Below are 13,548 nucleotides of genomic sequence, written 5' to 3'. Positions count from 1 at the left end.
GCAGGATTAGTCTAGTCATGACCAATCTCTCAAAGCATTTCATCACTGTAGATGTGAATGCTTTAATGTTAAGAAAGAGGATAGGCTAAAACATTTGATTAATAACTCCCTGGGGCCGGATAGTATATACTCCTGGTTACTACTGGAGGCGAGGCAAGGGAATACTGTTTGAGCAATGATCTTTGAGCATTCACAGGCCACAGTAGTTGTGCCAGATGATTGGAGGGTGACAGATTTTATTCCATTTTTCATTAAAGGGAGTAAGGATAACCCTGGGAATTATAGACCAGTGAGTCTTTCTTCAGTGGTGGGAAAATACTTGAATAATCTGCATGGCTTTGTGAGGGGTAGGTCATGCCTCACAAACCTAATTGTATTATTTAAGAATGTGACAACACATTGTTGAATGTGGAGCAGTGGATGTGTGTATATGGGTTTTAGTAAGGTGTTTAAGAAGGTTCCCAATGGCAGGCTCATTCAGAAAGTCAGGAGGCATGGGATCCAGGAAAACTTGGCTGTGTGGATTCAGAACTGGCTTGTCCAGAGGGTGATTATAGATAATGCTGGTCTGCAGGGATTGGTTCTGGAATCCTTGCTCTTTGTGGTTTTTATAAATGACTTAGAAGAGGAAGTGGAAGAATGAGTAAGTTTACAGATGACACAAAGGCTAATTGTGTTGTGGATACTGTAGAAGGGTGTTGGTTACAATTGGACATTGACAGGGTGCAGGGCTGGGCAGTGACGTGGCAGATGGAGTTCAATCCAGAAAAGAGTGATATGATATACTTTGGAAGGTCGATATGAAGGAAGAATATAGGATTAATGGCAGGATTCTTAGCAGCGTGAGGGATCTTGGGGTCCACATCCACAAATCCATTAAGGTTGTCACACACATTGATAGGGTTGTTAAGAAGGCCTTTAATTAGTTGGGAGACTGAGTTTAAGAGTCACAAGGTAAAGTTGCTGCTTCATAAAACCCTGGCTAGACCAGTCCTGATGAAGGGTCTCGGCCCAAAATGTCAACTGTACTTCTTCCTATAGATGCTGCTTGGCCTGCTGTGTTCCACCAGCATTTTGTGTGTGTTCTTTGAATATTGTGTTCAGTTCTGGCTGCCTTATTTTAGGAGGGTGCAGATTTGCCAGGATTTAGAGAGCATGTCTTATGAGGATAGGCTGAATAAGCTAGAACTTCCTTCTTTGGCTTAAAGGAGGATGAAAGGTGTACAAGATGATAAGAGGCACGGATCAAGTGAATAGTCAGAGACTTTTTCCTCCAGTGAACTGATGCCTAATAAGAAGGGGCATAATTTTAAGGTGATTGGAGGGAAGTACAGGAGGAATGTCAGAAATAGGTAGCTGTGTTTTCCCCCCCCCAGAGAATGGAAGGTGCATGGAACACACCGCCAGAGGTGGTGGTAGAGGCAGATACATTAGGGATATTTAAGAAACTCTAAATCACGTGGATGATAGAAAAATGGTGGGTTGTGTAGAAGGAAAGAGTTAGATTGATCTTGGAGTAAATCAAAAGTCAGCTCACCATGATGGGCCAAAGTATTTCTACTGTGCTGTAAAGATCTGTAGGAACTCAGCAGGTCGAGGAGCATCTGTGGAGGGAAAGGAATTGTTGATGTTTCAGGTTGAAAGCATCAGGGCTGAATGTGGAGACGGGAAAATTAGTACATAGAGGGATGAGAGAGAGGGGCCAGTAGGTGATGGCTGGACTGAGGAGGGGTGAGGGTTGATGGGCTAATGGAGTCAGAAGTTGGGGGAGTGGGTTGAAGGCAGAGGCTGCTGGAGAAAGATGAGCAGGAACACAAAGGGTTCACAGTGCTGGAATCTGGTGAGGTGACAATGGGAACCATTATGGGAGAACTGGAGGGTAAATAGAACCAGATAGGCACAAGTAGGTGGTGGGGTGTGTGGAAAAGGGACAAAAATGAAGGGGACTTGAGGTGGATCAAAACAGATGGTCAGGGTTACCTAAATTTGGAAAATTCAGGGTACATGCCATTGTGCTGTCGACTACCCAGGCAGAATATGAGGTGTTGTTTGAATTTGCGTTGGCCCTCGCCCCAGCAGTGGAGTGTATCGGTCAGGGCAGGAATGGGAAGGGGAACTGAAATACTCTGTAACTGGGAGTGCGATATGGCCATTGGGGACTGAGCACAGATGCTCTGCAAACCTATCACCTGACCTGTGCCTAATCTCATTGATGCACACATTTAGACGACACAAAGGTTGGTGGTGTTGTGGATAGTGTAGAGGATTGTCGAAGATTGCAGAGAGACATTGATCGGATACAGAAGTGGGCTGAGAAGTGGCAGATGGAGTTCAACCCGGAGAAGTGTAAGGTTGTACACTTTGGAAGGACAAACTCCAAGGCAGAGTACAAAGTAAATGGTAGGATACTTGGTAGTGTGAAGGAGCAGAGGGATCTGGGGGTATGTGTCCACAGATCCCTGTAAGTTGCCTCACAGGTAGATAGGGTAGTTAAGAAAGCTTATGGGGTGTTACTTTCATAAATTGAGGGATAAGAGTTTAAGAGTCACAAGGTAATGATGCAGCTCGATAAAACTCTGGTTAGGCCACACTTGGAGTACTGTGTCCAGTTCTGGTCGCTTCACTATAAGAACGATGTGGAAGCTTTGGAAAGGGTACAGAGGTGATTTACCAGGATGCTGCCTGGTTTAGAGAGTGCATTATGATCAGAGATTAAGGGAGCTAGGGCTTTACTCTTTGGAGAGGAGGAGGATGAGAGGAGACATGATAGAGGTGTACAAGATATTAAGAGGAATAGATAGAGTGGACAGCTAGTGCCTCTTACCTCAGGCACCACTACTCAATACAAAAGGACATAGCTTTAAGGTAAGGGGAGGGAAGTTCAAGGGAGATATTAGAGGAAGCTTTTTTAACTCAAAGTGGTTGGTGTGTGGAATGCACTGCCTGAGTCTGTGGTGGAGGCAGATACACAAGTGAGATTTAAGTGATTACTTGACAGGTACATGGAGGAATTTAAGGTGGGGAGGATATTTGGGAGGCAGGGTTAAAGGGTCAGCACAACATTGTGGACCAAAGGGCCTGTACTGTGCTGTACATGTGGGACACACCAGAAGCACTAGTAATGGTAACTGGTTTATGATTGTTACATAACAGAGCGAAAAGCTTTTGTTTATGTGCCACCCAGATCATTCCATACATCAGAGTAGTACAAAAGAGAAAATAGAACAATGCTAAATACAGTGGCCCTTGAAGTGTGGTGCAGGTAAACAAATAAAGTGAAAGGACCATGATAAGGTGGATTCAGAGATCAAGAGATCACCTTTAGTGCATGGAGATTCCTGAAAGAAGATGAAATGGTTGAAGGAGGTGCACATGATTCTGTGCCCCATCGAAGACGCCACAAGTAACTTTGAAATGCAGCAACAGGTGTGGATGGCTCTGCAATGAGGCTCTCCCATATGGGCTGAATGTGCTTTCCTCTATGGGATTACAACCCTCTCATTCCTTAAGCAAAGTTTATCAGGCACACTGTGGGAGAAGTGATATGAGGGGGTGTCACACTGGTGTGGGATATTACTGATGGGCTGTCACATCTGATGGGGAGTGCTGCAGGTGTTATGTTTTGCTCTATTCTCTGAAGGCCCCGAGTGCTGTTTCTGTGGAACCAACTTTTGGAGGCCCCAGAGTGTTTTCCACGGTGTCCTATTCATTTCTCAGCCAACTTCTACACTCAGCCATCTGTGGGAGAATGCTGCACATCAATTCTGAGTCCTTGTTTCCTGTATTATAACAGTGACCACAGTTTTTGCTATAATGTATGCAGGGATGTTTGAAAGTGCTGTGGGAATTTAGGATTAACTTGTCTACACTCTTCATACCAGAATCATACTTCTCTCCACATCTGCCAGCCACTTTGGAATTGGAATTGGCTTTGGTTTATCATTGTCACATTTACAGAGATACAGTGAAAAGCTTGCCTTGCAAACTTTTCATACAGAACAAATCATTACACAGTGTATTGAGATAGATCAAGGTAAAGCAATAACAATATTGAAATAAAGTGTAACAGCCACAGTGAAAGAGCAGTGCAGGTAAACAATAAGGTGCAAGGTAGATTGTGAAGTTATGATTCTGCCTTATCTTACTAGGGGACTGTTCAACAGTCTTGACACTGCAGGGTAGAAGCTGTCCTTGAGCCTGGTGGTACATGTTTTCAGTATTTTTATCCTTTACCCAATGGAAGAGGGAAGAAGAGTGTTCAGGAATGGGTGAGATCTTTGATTATACAGGCTGCTTCACATGTACTGAGTTCTGTGGCTCACCTCTCATCTTTAAGATGCTCCTTTCACCAGGCTTTCACCTGGCTGCCCACCCTTTGGCCTTGATCTGCTGTGAAGTGGCTGGAACAATTTCAGTTCTGTGGAAGAACTGGTTAATTTTCGCTGGCTCTCAGAATCAGTAGCCTGGGACTGCCAATCTCTGACAAAGCCAGCAAACTTAAGGAAGGGGGGAAATGCATATACATGTACCCATTTTTACATCAACAGTGCTGAGGCTGAGAGAGTTGAGAACTTCAAGTTCCAAGATGTAAATATCACCAGCAGTCTGTCCTGATCAGCCATGCAGACACCAAGCCAAGACACATCAATGCTTCTGCTTCCTTAGGTGGCTAATGAAATTTGGTATGTCATCTTTGATCTTCAAATTTTATCATGTACCATAGCAGGCATCCTGTCCAGCCGCATCGTAGCTTTGTATAGCAAGCTCTGCCCGTGACCATAGAAACAGCAGAGTTGTGGGCACCATTCAGGACACCATGGAAACCTAACTCCCCTCCATAGATCCTGTCAACACTTCTTACTGTCTCAGTAAAGCTGCCAGCATAATCAAAGACCTCACCCACCCTACAGATTCTCTCTTCTACCCCTCACATTGGATGGAAAATAGAAGAGCCTGAAAGCATGGACCTTCAGGCTCAAGGATTTCTATCCTGCTGCTATTGATGCTTCCCCATTACTACAGGAGTGATTTTTGATATCACAATCTACCTCATTATCACCTTACACCTTATTGTCTGTATGCACTGCACTTCCTCTGTAACACTTTATTCTGTACTGTTATTGTTTTTACATTGAACTGCCTTAAAGTACAGTACTGGATAGTAGACAAGTTTTTCCACTGTACCTTGATATGTGTGATACTGATAAACCAACGTACACCCCAGCCCCTGGCTCTGTGGGGACCTGTGTGCTCTGGTAGGGGAGCTTGTGAGTCCATTAATCTGAGCAACAGTGTCAAGGTTTGGTATTGCAGGAATTGAGAGGAAAAACATTAAACAAAGGTTTGGTTATAAATATTTAATAAAACTTTTCTATTTAGCAGTCATTATTTTGTAAAGTTAACTGACATCATCGCATCGAGCAGCTGATTGTATAATCTTAAAATGAGTTCATTCAATGGGAACAGCACCACACACAGTTAGCACCTCCATCCAGTGAATACTGGTCATCAAAGTTAATACTTGTGCCGGCACTCAACCGATCCATCAGACACTCCAGGGCAGCGACAACACAGGAAAGACAGAGTGAAGCTCACTCTGCACTGTCCCCATACAGATTAGACATTTATAGTATTCTATTACATATTCCCAGGGTAGGAACATTCCATTTTATAGATTGAAGCTCCTTCTGTACCACTGTATGGTAATCCCACGGCATAGGTTAGACAATGGAGTAAAGCTCCCTCAGCAATGTTGTGCTACGCACTCCTGAAAGACATTGTGAGTTACAAGCTCCCTTAGCACTGTCTCATCACACACTCTGGGGGAAGATCTGTGAGTGCTGCTCCTCACGTTCCAGTTACTTTTTAGCCCCACCCTCTTCATATATGGTCATCCAGTAAGGAGGGTGGGGCAAGGAGGGAGGAGGATGTCCCAGTAAACTTGCTTCTGGGGCTGGCTATCCATAGATCCTGGAAGTGGGCAGTGGTGGGTTCCGCCTGGGCTGACTGACTGGCAATATTCAGAGGCGGGGGTGGGGGTTATATCGTGCCTGAGTAACTGTGGGAAAGGATCATGCAGAGTCCGGGGGTACCATGGAGGTGTTCTCAGACTGTAGGGGATAAATGGCATCCTAGATAGGGATAGGAATATTTTAACTTCATTTCTATTAGTCACTGTTGTTGTCTCAGTATTTTTGTTGTAGTATTGTAGAAATGTAAAGTTGCAATAAACACATTTTTTGCAATTAAAAAAAGGGCAGAGTAGAAACCGATTAAAGATTTCACTGTACTGTCCTGTCACACACTCATGGGCTAGAAAGTAACGCTCCTTCTCCACTGTCCCGTGTGTTACATACAGAGTAAAGTTCTATCTGCAGCCCATTTATGAGAAGTGACTTTCTGTCACCCATTTTTTCATCTGCTTTTACCTATCCGATCACCTCCCCATTGGTTCCAGAGGAATCCCCACTAGAGCAAGCATGTTCCTGCTTTGGGCGAGTACAGAATGGAGCTTCAAAACCAGGCAGTATACAGCTGGTGTAGGACAAAGTCACAAATCTGAGACCCTGACTGATGTGTGCTGGCATGAAATAAATCTAACGCTGTGGTAAATTGTAAGCTCGCCTCAAAAGAAATTGGAAAGCTTGTGACACAGATCCTGAGACTGAGGTGACGGAGCTGGAAATGATGTTGCTGCGGATAGTGAGATAATTATTCCAAGAGTTCCCGTGCTCCAGATCCACACTGATACTGTCCTTAACATACACGTGGAAACCATTTGTCATCAAGAGAGCAAAAAGTGTTGCAGGGAGATTCAGTAGTGTTTGCAAATTGTGAAAAAACAAGTTTCCAGAGACAGGAGGGTGGTGACCAGGGAAGCAGGACTAAGGTAACTGTGGGTGGGGGAGAACCAGAGAGCAGATGAGGAAATGTTCCTTTACGCAGGCAATTGCAGTGATAATGAACACACTGCCTAGAATAGAAGCACATCCATTCAGAAAACTCATTGGGACTGCAGGAATACGACAAACGGGGAGAAACCAGGATCCGGGTAATACTGAGTAACTTGACACAGGGACTAGGAACCAAATGGCCTCTTTCCATGCTGCACAAGCCCTTCTGCTGGGTCTGAGCTGGATTCTCCAATGCTTCAGAGGAGACAGGTACCTCCAATGGAGGGCTGCTTAACTGGGTGTCCCTCAGCTCAGTCACTTCAATATGCCAGGGTGGGGTTCCAAACACAAAGAGAAAGCTTTTACTTCTAATCGCTGCCCAGTGAATCTTTACTGGAAAACCAGGAATAGGTTTTGCGTAATTAGGATTTTTAAAAAATTGCTGCCATGCCTGTTATTCTCAATGACGTCCACCCACAACTGAGGTGGGTTTGGCAGAAGCAGTGAGTTGGTGAGTGGAGGTGGCACAATACAAAAGGCTGATCCCAGCATTCAAAATACCTGGCGTCCTTCCACCCACTCCCACTGTGCTTAGACAGCACTAATGCATCTCCTCTATGGACATGGAGGGAGAAGGGAGTGGTATCTGATCCAGGGAGAAGGGGGATCATCTGACCCACTGTAGAGATAGAGCACTAGGGTGGAAAGAGGGCAAGAAGTTGGGGTGGGAGGGAGGTGAACAAGTCTGGTGTGGGTGGGTGACAATGATCCATTGTTTCAATTTTTGCTCACCCTTCTCCCTCCCCTGCAGGGCATGTTACTGGTCCTTGCTTTAGTCAGAGCCACTCCTACAGGGGACAAATGCCACAAACAATGGTTCATCTTTTGCAATTTTAAAGAAAAACCCTCTGAAATAATTCCATCAGTTTGTAGGAAGAGTCAGTGGTGCACTCTGCACATCCAACAGCACTCGCAACAAACATAGCAGAGGTACTGGAAGACATCGAGCCACTCTTCGGTGCAATGCAAGCACAGGGAAAGTTCTCCACTCGCCAACCACAGTCCTTGGAAAAGTGGCAGGAAACTCACCACCACCTCGGGAAACCTTACAGCCAGCAAATCTGTTCCGTCCGAATAGTTAAACCTGCGCAAAGAAACAAACAGATCAACTATTACTATTGGGAGGGGCAAGAGCAGAGAGAGATGAAGGTGTGTGTCTGTGTGAGATCTGAGGGTCAGTGTGTGCATGGGACCTGTCCCCCAATGAAGGTCAGTTTGTGTGGGACTTGTGTACTCCCCAGTAAGGGTGTGTAGGACCCATGCCAGTGGGTGTCACAGAGAGCGAGGATTCTTTCAACTATTTAGCACACACCCTGTTTACCTGAGAAGGCACTTCCGTTTCTGAGCCCCTGGGACCAGCATCAAGAAGCTGTCCATCTGCCTCCTCTGTCCAGCCGCCGAGATGGAGTTGCGAATGGGCCCTTAGTGTTTCAGGTGAACTTAACCGAGGTACTGAGAGTGAAGGATAGCATTGATCAGCAAGCAGGCACTGCACACTCCATTCTCCTCCCTCACTTCCACCTCCCTGGGTTTCCCTCCAGCACTGGAAGATGATCATTGCACTCCTGCAGCCCTAGTGACATCCCATCAATTACGTCTCTGCACTTATTCCAAAGGAAATTACCCCCTGAACATTCTCATAAATGCAATTGTTGTGCTGTGACAATATCCTCGTAAAATATTCTGCAGTCCCTGTTGTCAATGACCAATCCACACTCATCCCACGTACGGCTTTGTCCCATAGCCTTCTCTACCTTACTGATTCAAAAGCTTATCCAAAAATTTTCACAACATTTTAAATGTTGTGAGAGACTCTGCCTCCACCGGCAGTGTGTTCCAGATTCCGAACAGCCTGTGCTTGCATACATTTTTCCTTAGATTCCCTCGAAACCGCTTACTCCTCACCTTTCAACACTGCCACAACCCTCCCCAATATTGAGACATCTTGAGGCACCAGCTTTTGAAGAAGGCAGCATCTATCATTAAGGACCCTCCCCATCTGAAACACGCTCTCTTCTCATTACAACCATCAGAGAGGACGTACAGGAGCCAGAAGACCCGCACTCAATGTGTTAGAACAAATTCCCCTCTGCCATCAGATTTCTGAACAGTCCATGAACACTACCTCATTATTTGTTTTTAGCACCATTTATATATTTTTGTAACTTATATGAAAACAAATTTGACAACATATATCTGTGATAACAAATCTGATTCAGATTCAACTCATGCCCCCTGGATGTAGACAGGGGAAGAGTTACTACCTGCCTTATCTATGCCTCTCATTATTTTATAACTCACCATCAGGACTTCCTCAGCTTCCTCTCAATAAAAGCCCAGTCCAACCAGTTCCTTCCCATAACTGGAAAAACTCTTATCACAGACAACACCCTGGTGAGACTCATCTGCCCTTTTTTCCAGTGCCTGTCTCCCCAAAGCGTCCTCCTGCAATGCATGAGCCAGTTTGCCTTGCTTGTTTTCTTGAATTATTCAGTTTATCCTTTTCCCTTCTTTCACTCTGAACCTAACCTTGCATTTCCCCCATGTCCTACTGCTGTGCTCAGTTTACTGAGTGGTGTTGGCTTGGCCCTTCGAGTGCTGAGACATTATGAGGTACCTGGAGCAGTGGGCTGCTCAGTGATCAAGCTGTGGACCTGTGACCTTGGTCCCATCTGTTGCGGCTGTACTGTCTGCTGGTGGAGCTGCGAGAGAGAACAGAATGAGAGGGTGTGAAACACAATCCCCAGAAAGGCAAAATCCTCACTGTTACCATGCCAACACTTCCCTGCCACCCCCCAGTACTGTCTCAAACCTACCTACCATCACTTGCCCAGCTCCTACCCTCCCCCCCCTTGCCACTCCAATCCCCACCTACCCTAAACTGCACCTAACCACAGATCTCTATCTATGGCTTTCTGGGGATAATTTCCTCCTCCTCCCTGTCCACAGGCCCAGCAACACTTCTCACCACCTGTCCTTCCTCATGGGCACATCAACTCTCTGATACATCTCAGCCTCTCTGAGCCCTCAATGTGACTACCCACCAAGCCCACCTTTCCTAGGTGAGCTGCAGGAAAACCGGGGGAGCTGGTATTTGGCTGCTGCTGCAAACTCAAACTTGGTCTGGGGTCACACATTACATTATTCTGTGTCACCTCTACAGCCTGATGTCAAATCTGAGACTCTGCTTGCAGCTTCTCCAGTGCCTCAATAAAACAGAAACAGACCCTTTGGCCCACCATGTCTGGACTGACCATGATTCCAATCTAAACCAATTCCATCTTGCCTGCACGTGATCTATAGCCCTCTATATTCCCTTGCTGTTCATGTGCCTTTAAAATGTTTATCGTATCTGATTCCACCATCCCACCCCCTGCAGTGCGATCCAAGACCTACCATTCTATGTAAAAAAAGGTTTTGAAAATCTCTTTTAATCTTTCCCCTTAATCCCCTGCTTTAAAGCTATGCCCTCTACTATCTGAAATTTCCCCTCTAGATGAAACTTATCTACCTTATTTCTAGCAGGTCAGCCTCCAGCCTCCCATGCTCCAGAGAAAATAACCAAAGTTTGTCCAAGCTCTCTTTATAGCTAATATTCAGGCAACGTCCCAGTGAATCTCTTCTGTACACAGTACTTCAAGTGTGGCTTTCCAATGTTTATAATCAGTGCTCCAATCAAAGAAGACAAATATGTTCTATGTTGTCTTTACTGCCCTGCCTACTTGTGTGTTACTGTTACATCGTGTACTTGCACATATCAATGATCTTGAGGGTCTCACTATTTAGTGTGTACTTCCCCTTACATATTCCTCCTTGCCAAGATCAACAACGATGCAAGTTGATTGGGTGGTTAAGAAGGTGTTTTGGCCTTCATTAGTCAGGGAATTGAGTTCAAAAGCTGCAAGATAATGTTGCAGCTCTATACAACTCTGGTTATTCTACACGGAGTATTGTGTTCAGTTCTGGTCCCCTTATTATAGGAAGGATGTGGTAGTTTTAGAGAGGGTTCAGAAGAGATTTACTAGGATGCTGCCTGTATTAGAGAGCAGGTCTTATGAGGAAAGGTTGAGTGAGCTGGGGCATTTCTCTTTGGAATGAAGGAGGATGAGAAATGACTTGAAAAGATATATACAAGATAAGAGGTATTGATAGAATGGACAGCCAGCATCTTTATTCCAGGGTGGAAATCGCTAATAGAAGAGGGCATAATTTTAATGATTAGAGGAAAGAATATGGGATGTCGAGGTAGATTTTTCTTTATTCCCCCCACAGTAGGTGGTGGATGCGCGGAATACACTGTCAGGGATGGTGATAGGGGCAGACACATTAGGGATATTTAAGGGACTCATAGATAGGCACATTGGTCAAAGAAAAATGAAGGGTATGTAGGAGGAAAGGGTTAGATTTATCTGGTGTGGTTACATCTCTGATCATCTCACACCTTAAAACCCTCTTCATTTCCCCTTTCACTCTCTCAGTTAATTATAGCCACATCCTATTCTTAAGGACACAAGTTCTTCATATTGTGTTCATTCACAGGGCTCATGGTCTGCAATTATAATGCAGGGCAAGCTGCTGGTAATAACTCATCCCTCTAGGAAAGTGATGGCTGGGTCTAATACACCAACTCCACACAGGGAGTCAATGACTGAGGGTGTGGCTCAATCATAGCCTGATGACTGGCATTATCACTTTGGGATTCTGATAGGAAGGTGGTGACACTATGAGCTGTGTGAAGTAACACATCCTCCTTCCCAATGACTCAGCTGTGGCTGACTTAGTAACTCTCTGGGTATCCAGTCCGACCTCAGATTTCACACTAAAACATCCAGTGAGGAATCTTGGAGGGGGTAACTGAGGGAGAGTTGCACTGTGAGAGGGATGATACTGACAGAGTACTACACAGTGGAAGAAGCATTACTGAACGAATGCAATACTGTGGGAGGGGCAGTACTGAGGCAGTGTCACACTATGTGAGGGGCTGTACTGAGAGTGTACCTTGGTATCACGGAGGAAGTATTGAGGAGCTTTGATAAGATAGTGCAGAGGGAACTACATCCAACCCATTATGTATCAGAAGACATTCTGTGCTTACCTCATGCATGTAGATAGCATGTAGACTCATTTCTGTGGAAGCAATGTTAGCGAGAAGTAGGGATCTGCCTGAGCCAGCACTCTCTGTCACACTGATGTAGCAAAGAGAAAAACAAGTGGTAAATGCCAATTAGCCATTAACTAATTGTGACTGGTTTCAAATGCCTCATTTCTGAGACTGTTTTCTCTGTGCGTGCTAGGCGATTTATCACCAAGGTAGTGGACGTGGAGAGCATGCACCATACATTCATCAGACAGGGTCACTACTGCTCTTCACAGAGAAATCTCCTTAGCCATCTTCCTGTCCTTGGTCAGTGTTTGAATGCAGCTGGTTCAACAAAACCTTGGAACCCTTGTTGGGCTTTACGAAAGCCAGCAAAATATTCAACTGTAGCGTGCATCACAGTCAAGGAGAAGCATTTAAACAAGGCATTTGTCTCAACTGATGGTCCTCAAGGCTGGTCTAGACTATAGGAGTGAGTTTGCCTGCACTGTACATGGAAACCAGACTGACTTGTCTCAGGAGGTGGGTGAAAACCTCTCATTGTCTGACCTAATCAAGCCAGAATCCTCCAGGTTTATTTCAGAATCATCTTCTTGGTCCTGGTCAAGACTGCAAGAAACTGCAGAGAGTTGAAGAGACAGCTCGCCATATCAAATAAAACCAACCTCCCCTCCATGGACTTTGTCTACACTTCACACTGCCTTAGGAAGGCAGCCAGTGTAAATCAAAGACCCTCCCCTCCCCGGACATTCTTTCTTCTCCCCTCTTCCATCAGTCAAAAGGAACAAAAGCCTGAAAGCAAGTACCACTGCGTTCAAGGACAATTTCCATCCCACAGTAATAAGACAATTGGAAAGTTCCTTTGTATGACAAAATGGACTCACAATCTACCCTTTTGTGATCTGGTTGTCTGCCCTCATTGCACTTCTTTTTGGCTGTTACACTTTATTTTGCACTCTGTTGTTTTCCTTTGTACTGTTGCAATAAATTATCTGAATGAACTGTATGCAAGAAAAGTTTTTCACTGTACCTTAGTACATATGACAATAAATCATTTAGTCAATTCTTTATTCTGTGTGTTCAGATGGTCACTTACCTCTCTTCAATGATGGTCCTGTCACTGCGGTACAGGGAACTCTCGGCACCATTCTCCACCAGAAGTGTGTGGGATCTTGTGCGGGCCGGATGGTGAGAGGAGGACAGCGAGGCCAGTACACTGGCAGCAGCAGATGCTGTACTGCAAGACTGTGCAGGAAATCCATCCCTGCCCATCAGCGGTGAGCCAGGCAGGGCAGAGTGTGTCAGCAAGCTCATGATGAGATTTTCAGGCTGCAAGGAGAAGGGTGCAGTGAGCTACGGGTAGTTGCAGATCACACACACAATGCCACACCCCTTTGACTGCCACGCTCCCACAGTACTACCCCTCTGTTATCCAGCAAACCCATCATTTAAGTTAAAAGAGAAGCTATTGAGTTTTTGGGCATGAACATGGAAGCC

General features: G+C 45.2%; 1 protein-coding gene across 5 annotated transcripts in view; it reads right to left on the bottom strand.

The window, feature by feature from the left end:
• Window positions 1-6,015: 6,015 nt before the first annotated feature.
• The window catches only part of atg9b (autophagy related 9B), a 78,764-nt gene continuing 71,231 nt past the window's right edge, over window positions 6,016-13,548 (bottom strand). For 4 of the 5 annotated variants that reach the window (XM_059978467.1, XM_059978459.1, XM_059978450.1 and 1 more), the window contains 5 exons: window positions 13,148-13,380; window positions 12,049-12,139; window positions 9,571-9,655; window positions 8,266-8,405; window positions 6,016-8,037 (listed from right to left, as the gene is read on the bottom strand). In XM_059978467.1, coding sequence (XP_059834450.1) covers window positions 8,032-8,037; window positions 8,266-8,405; window positions 9,571-9,655; window positions 12,049-12,139; window positions 13,148-13,380 — 555 coding nt within the window. In that variant the 3' untranslated portion in view covers window positions 6,016-8,031. The remainder of the gene's footprint in view (window positions 8,038-8,265; window positions 8,406-9,570; window positions 9,656-12,048; window positions 12,140-13,147; window positions 13,381-13,548) is intronic. The other variant, XM_059978478.1, reaches the window with a different exon arrangement.

Source organism: Hypanus sabinus, chromosome 1, assembly GCF_030144855.1.
Source record: "Hypanus sabinus isolate sHypSab1 chromosome 1, sHypSab1.hap1, whole genome shotgun sequence".
Classification (NCBI taxonomy): domain Eukaryota; kingdom Metazoa; phylum Chordata; class Chondrichthyes; order Myliobatiformes; family Dasyatidae; genus Hypanus; species Hypanus sabinus.
This window is presented reverse-complemented; position numbering and strand designations above follow the sequence as displayed.